Source organism: Silurus aristotelis (assembly GCF_946808225.1).
Source record: "Silurus aristotelis genome assembly, chromosome: 26".
NCBI lineage: Eukaryota > Metazoa > Chordata > Actinopteri > Siluriformes > Siluridae > Silurus > Silurus aristotelis.
The window spans coordinates 17,540,656-17,548,155 of record NC_139599.1 but is presented as its reverse complement, the minus strand read 5'-3'; the positions used below and the strand labels follow the sequence as shown (position 1 = coordinate 17,548,155).

Genomic DNA, 7,500 nt, shown 5'->3' with positions numbered 1-7,500 from the left:
TGTTGTGTGGATGCTGTGTTAATGTTGTGTGGATGTTACGTGAATGTTGTGTGGACGTTGTGTGAATGTTGTGTGGATGCTGTGTGGATGTTGTGTGAATGTTGTGTGGATGCTGTGTTAATGTTGTGTAGATGTTATGTGGACGTTGTGTAAATGTTTTGTGGATGATGTGTTAATCTTGTGTGGACGTTGTGTGAATGTTGCGTGGATGTTATGTGGACGTTGTGTGAATGATGTGTTAATCTTGGGTGAATGTTGTGTGGACGTTATGTGAATGTTGTGTGGACGTTATGTGGACATTGCGTTAATGTTATGGGAACATTTTGTGGACATTAATGTGTGATTGTTGTGTGCTTAATCATTCAAACAATAATCTCAGGAACTATAAATATATAAAACCTACAAACAACCAAAAGTTACATATCAAAATATAAACTATATATATATATATATTCATTAAGATTCAATACAGATTACACAATATATCTACAATGTTGTTAAATAAAATTGTTAATCAAAAACTAAACAGCTTCATCAAACCACCCAGAGACTGAAGATGTTTGTAATCCAGTGTAAATGTATTCATTGATGGAGATTTAAAGTATTTCTGTTCTCACTTTGAGTAAAATATTCTTTAATAACATCACACACACACACACACACACACACACACACACACACACACACACACACACACTTGTTAAGACTCACGGCAACAGTGTTAGCAGCACAGTACAGAAGTTCCTCCATTCTGAAATGTAAAGAGTCCAGAAAGTTCCAGAAAATTCTCCCAGACTTCTACAGTGCTGCCTTTATTAAAGCCTGTTAATCTGCCACAGAGCGTGTGTGTGTGTGTGTGTGTGTGTGTGTGTGTGTGTGTGTGTGTGTGTTTAATCCCCCTACACACTTTTGTTTATTCCATAATCAGGTCCAAAAGTACAGGAACAACAATTAAATTACATAATCGCTGTAATTGGACAATATACTCTACAATGTACTGTTTTATTCCTCTTATACCTCACCAACTTTTTTTGCGCTTTGTAACATGGCAGCTTGTCAAGTTACCATAGAAACTGCAAAGACGTTTCCTGGAGATATCAGACACAGATATTTAACACTGACACTGGCACTGACACTCCTTCCATACATGTCACATTAAAGCTGTTACTATAGAAACTGTAAAATACAGGACGTTAATATAAAACTACACTACACTGCAGAATAAACACCTTCTGACCAATCAGAGTCCAGGATTGTAAAACAACACTCACATTGTAACAGCACAGATTCAGTAACCTACACACCTGCCAGCCAATCAGAACTCAGTATTCTAGTGTCACATGATGTACGGTTTATGAAAGAAAGAGAGAGAGAGACACACACACAGAGTGAGTAAGAGAGAGATAAAGAGTGAGAGAGAGAGAGAGAGAGAGAGAGAGAGAGAGAGAGAGAGACAGAGAGACAGAGTGAAAGAGAGAGACAGCGTGTGAGAGAGAGAGAGAGAGAGAGAGAGAGAGAGTTTCCTAGAGTAATTTGGCGCAAACTTGGCAGACGAGGCGCCAGCATTCACCATTCAGTCTGTGTGTTTGTGTGTGTGTGTGTGTGTGTGTGTGTGTGTGTGTGTGTGTGTGTGTGTGTCTGTGTCTGTGTCTGTGTCTGTGTCTGTGTCTGCTTTGTGAAACTCCAAATAAGGCGCTATGCAGCGGCGTAGAACAGGAAATGGTGAAACAGGAAGTGAGGTCAACCCAGAAAGCTTGAGTCACATTAAGACACAGAAACACAGACACACACACACACACACCACCTTGAAAACTTTACACACACACACACACACACACACACACACACACACACACACACACACACACACTAAAGCAACCCCAAACCCTTTTTTACACACACCAAAACCTTTATACACACACACACACACACACACACACACACACACACACACACACACAGACACACACCACCCTAAAACCTTTACACACTACACACACTATACTACAACTGTTACACAAACACCAACACGCATACCATATTAAAGCCTTTGCCCACGCCACACACATTACATACACACACCACCATACAACCTTTATACACATTATACACACAACCCTAAAACATTTACAGACTACACACACACACACACACACACACACCAACCTAAAACCTTTACACACACACACACCACCATACAACCCCTTATACACATTATACACACAACCCTAAAACATTTACAGACTACACACACACACACACACACCAACCTAAAACCTTTACACACACAGTTCACACACCATTCTACAACCTTAACACACATTATACACTCAACCCTAAAACCTTTACACACTACACACACCGTTCTACCACCTTTACACACTACCCTAAAACCTTTACACACACACACACACACACACACACACATTACAACAATTACACACAGTACACACACAATTCTACAACTTTTACACACAAACACACAAACACACCATCTTAAAGCCTTTACCCACACCACACACATTACATACACACACCACTATAAAACCTTTACACATATTATACACACAACACAAAACATTTGCACACACATTACACACATACCCCACTTAAGTTTACGAATTTAACACACTCACAAATATTCTTTACCTACAATCAACACACACACACACACACACACACACACACACACACACACACACACACCACTTAAGTTTACGAATTTAACACACTCACAAATATTCTTTACCTACAATCAACACACACACACACACACCCCACTTAAGTTTACGAATTTAACACACTCACAAATATTCTTTACCTACAATCAACACACACACACACACACACACACACACACACACACACACCCCACTTAAGTTTACGAATTTAACACACTCACAAATATTCTTTACCTACAATCAACACACACACACACACACACACCCCACTTAAGTTTACGAATTTAACACACTCAAATATTCTTTACCTACAATCAACACACACACACACACACACACACACACACCTCACTTAAGTTTACGAATTTAACACACTCACAAATATTCTTTACCTACAATCAACACACACACACACACACACCCCACTTAAGTTTACGAATTTAACACACTCACAAATATTCTTTATCTACAATCAACACACACACACACACACACACACACACACACACACACACACATTTCTACTGTAAAGTTTTATTAAAACACTGATAAAACCCACAGGAAGCCACGCCCCTGAATACACACTTCCATTTGAATGTTAGAAGATAATAAAAGCGCTGTTCCTTCTCAATGCTTTAATCCACTAACACGTGGAAGTGAAAGATCTCAGACCAGAGATGACCTAACCAGTGTGATAGCTCAAAGTTCAAAGCAGGTCATCGGGCTTCAGAGATGCCTTCACAGCTCTTTTACTTCTGCAGTTACTCTGTGTGTGGTAAAGTGTGTGTGTGTGTGTGTGTGTGTGTGTGTGATAGTACACGCCTTGTAGTTTCATTTAAAAATAAAATCTATTTCACAATTCTACCCAAGCAGGACAGGGAGGAGGACACAGCAGCTACACTGATGTTCTTCAGGGGTTTCATTTACACGTGAGAAGAAACACTTTTCCCTCCACTTATTGAGAATCATCAGTAATGTTAATGATTTCCAATCAGAGCAGAAAGTGTTGGAGAAATATTTGACATGATTATTAATAGATGAAATGTCAGCAGAAAAAAGTTTCCCTCTAAAATCTTGGGTTTTTTTATTTACATAAATGTGTGTGCAAATTATCTCATAAGCGTTTTCCGCTTCCGTTACAGTACTTTCTTCAGACATTCAGAACAAATGTTCACGTTCAGAAGTTTCGAAGGCTTCAGTTTGAAGTGAAGTATGAAGGTGGAAAATAGTGTATTTGTATTAAATTGTTGGCTGAAATCGGGTAAAATGTTCTTCATTACATCAATAAATGATGCAGTTATATTGTACAGTTCTAAAGTTCATGAAGAATCGCAAATCCGTTCATCTTTTAGTTACAGTTCATTTAATCAGGGTTTCTGCAGGTTTTACAGTCAAATTGAAGACATTTTGAGACCTTTTTAAGACCAATAACTATGAAATTATAAGACCTATACACCAATATCAAACACACACACACACACACACAATGTGCCTTAACTGAGCCCTAAATTTTTACATTTTTTCAGATCGAGTGTCGTTAAATTTGCACTTCTCCATCGCTGAAAAATAAAATCTTTTCCTTTGTGGTACAAACCCACAGACATTCACGCCATTAAAAGTAACTGAAAGCTGATTGGCTTTTGGTTTAATTGGATACAGAGAATTATATTTGGAGCAGCAAAAGAAGAACTACAACATCACGATAACTGACAGACAGAAACATCTGCATGAGCATCAGAGGACCTCAGAAAACTGAGACCTGTTTAAACCGATTCAAACCCTGCGTTACATACAAAGGGGGGTTGCTTTCAATCTGGCAACCCTAGTCACCGAGTAACGGTTTCTTTCTCCGCCAAACATCACAATCGCGCCGGATGCTGCGTTTAGACCCCAAAAACCCGCACAATGTCACTTTAAAACGTGTCTCATAGCAAGATTTAATATAAAAACAGCACTAATCGATGATTAAAGTCTTTTAGAGGACACCGAGTTCACTGTATTAGCTGAAGCTGATATTTTCTTTCAGGCTGAAAATATATTTATTAACAATAATTTACTCTTCAGAATGATTTTTCCCCCCATGAGAACATCTGGACTGAGATGTCGAGCTGATGAGAAATGAGGAGAAAGAAAAGAGAAAAGCAGGTAGACATATAAAGAATATAGAGAACGAGGAGGCCAAAGGTTCTGAAATCCCGCGTGTTATCGCGATATTTTATTCCTGCCGATTTAAAAAATGGACGAAGACAAAAGAGAGAGAATAAAAGAATAGCAGAAGGTCAGCAGGTCTGAGGGTTTGGACATGAAGGAGAAGGAGAAGGAGAAGGACACTATGTTCAGCTCAGGCGGACTGATGGAACAGGAGGATGGGATTCATTAATAAAGTTCATTCCTCATTTTAATCCCTGGGAGAAAATGATCTGGAGGAATAAAGATCTGATCTCTGATTTAAGATCAGACCAAAACCCAGCTTTTATTCTTCATGCATTAATTCACAGTAGATCGTTTTTGGTGCTTCTCAGATTCTGGGCGTCTTTCTTTCTCCATGAGTGAACTCATAACCTGTAATAACGCCTTAATGAAGCTCATTGGGTTGAATCGAGTGCACTTTTTATTAACATCCGTCTCTTTTTATCCTCCAGACTTGTGTTTTTTTTTTTAACTCTTTATATCATTATTTTATTATAACCCAAAGATGAACACGTGACTTACCGTTTTCGGCATGTTTGCGCCTCTTTCTTTTGTTCTTTTTTTCCTTTAGAAGAAAAATATATTGTTGTTTTTTTCTTTTCTTTTTGAAAGATATTTATGACGTCAGCAGTCAGCTTCTAAAAACTTCTCGTCCCATCCGGCGGTGATGCGGCCCGAGTTTCTCTCCCCGCGGTTTTACGCGCAAACTTTCGGTTTTCTCCCTTTTTCTGCTTTTTTTTCCTTCTCCCTTCCACTCCTCCTTTTTTCTTCCCCTCCTCGTCTCCTTTTCAGTAGAACAGCGAGTGTTTCAGGGCTGCGGAGTGTGTGTGTGTGTGTGTGTGTGTGAGTGTGAGTAAGAGATTGAGAGAGAGAGAGAGAGAGAGAGAGAGAGAGAGAGAGTGTGTGTGAGAGAGAGAGAGAGAGAGAGAGAGAGGGGCGCTTTTTCCTTTCCTGCTAACGGAACTCACTTTATAAAACCACACCCAGCGCTCTCTCTCTCTCTCTCTCTCTCTCTCTCTCTCTCTCTCTCTCTCCCCCCACCCTCTCTCTCTCTCTCTCTCTCTCTCTCTCTCTCTCTCTCTCTCTCTCCCCCCACCCTCTCTCTCTCTCTCTCTCCCCCCCCCCTCTCCCCCCACCCTCTCTCTCTCTCTCTCTCTCTCTCTCTCCCCCCCACCCTCTCTCTCTCCCCCCCACTCTCTCTCTCTCTCTCTCTCTCTCCCCCCCCTCTCTCTCCCCCCCCTCTATCTTTCTCCCTCTCTTTCTCTCTCTCTCTCTCTCTCTCTCTCTCTCTCTCTCGAGCTCTAGCTTACTAACGAGTGTGCACTGAGATACTGCGTCACCAGGGGCAGGTAGTGGAGGAGTTTATATCTCTGTATTCAGGGTGTAGGCATCATCACCATCCTCACCATCCTCACCACCACCACCAGTGTTGAAGCTCAGCACTGATTTCTTCATTCTCATTAATTTACTGCATACTGCAGATCAGAGCCTGAGCTCCTTCTGCCCCGTCTCAGCCCCACTTCCGCACTGCGCAGGAACCGGGTCTCTAATCCGCACTACTGCACTACACCACACACTCAGGGTTACAGCGTCATAAACACAGCTCTGTTCACACACTGCAGCACACACACACACACACACACACACACACACACACACACACTTCCGCACTCAGGAGACCGTGAGCCGAGTCAGGGTAGAGTATTACGGGCTGTAACTGTTTAGGTCGCCATGGTGACGCTCCAGCCCGCATGCTCTGGCCCTGAATAATCAGGAATTCCAAGATGAAGCATCATCAGGCCTTCGTTTCCTCCAGGTTGCCAAGGATACGGCCCTGAGGGCGCGAGGACGAATACGGAATTATGTAGTCGACAGAAACGTATTAAGGAACCCAGAATACGCTTAGATGACAATTTGGAACACTTCCTCTAGTCAGCCTCATCTCAGTTTTCTAACATTCTTCACAGAGGTGTTGAGTGTTTGTTTGTTGCTTTTCCTTCATTCTCCGGTCCAAACCATCTCAACTGGATTCAGATGGAGTGATTGTGGAGACCAGGTCATCTCATGCAGCACCACACTACTCTCCTTCATGAACATATAGCTCTAAAAGAACAGAGAGGTGTGTTTGCACACTCAGTGTAAACCAGATGTGACGGCTGCATGCCGCTGCAGAATGTTGTGGTCGCCTTTTTTTTTTACTAAATCACCAACAGTGTCACCAGCAAAGCACCTCCACACCATCACACCTCCTCCTCCATGCTTCACAGTGGGAACCACAAATTCAGAAAACATCTGTTTACCCTCTGTATGTCTAACAAAGATGGCGGTTAGAAGCAAAAACCTCAAATTATTAATGTATTAATTATGAGTAATGTCTATTCTTTGTGTTTCTTGGTCAAAGAAAGACTGTTCTGTTTGTTGTTCTTCCAGAGAAACGGTTTCTTTGTCACTATTTGACCAGGAAGGTGTGACTCATGCAGTCTCCTCTGAACAGTAGATGTTGTAAAATGTCTGCTATTTGAACTCCGAAAAGTATTGATGTAAATCAGTGATTTCTGATGCTGGTAATTCTAATAAAGGTATCCTGTGCAGCAGAGGTAGCTCTTGGTCTTCCTTTCCTGGGACACTT

At 41.3% G+C, this 7,500-nt stretch overlaps 2 protein-coding genes across 3 annotated transcripts in view; one reads left to right on the top strand and one right to left on the bottom strand.

Moving 5' to 3' along the window:
* The window catches only part of msna (moesin a), a 29,502-nt gene extending 23,650 nt beyond the window's left edge, over positions 1-5,852 (bottom strand). Inside the window, exon 1 of one of the 2 annotated variants that reach the window (XR_014531729.1) lies at positions 5,394-5,837. Coding sequence is in view for 1 of the 2 variants with exons in the window: in XM_083530952.1 (XP_083387078.1) it covers positions 5,394-5,405 (12 nt within the window). In the remaining variant the exon portion in view is untranslated. Of the gene's footprint in view, positions 1-5,393 lie in introns of both variants that reach the window. The other variant, XM_083530952.1, reaches the window with a different exon arrangement.
* The window catches only part of las1l (LAS1 like ribosome biogenesis factor), a 10,948-nt gene continuing 7,017 nt past the window's right edge, over positions 3,570-7,500 (top strand). Inside the window, exon 1 of the mRNA XM_083530944.1 lies at positions 3,570-3,610. Coding sequence (XP_083387070.1) covers positions 3,585-3,610 — 26 coding nt within the window. The 5' untranslated portion in view covers positions 3,570-3,584. The remainder of the gene's footprint in view (positions 3,611-7,500) is intronic.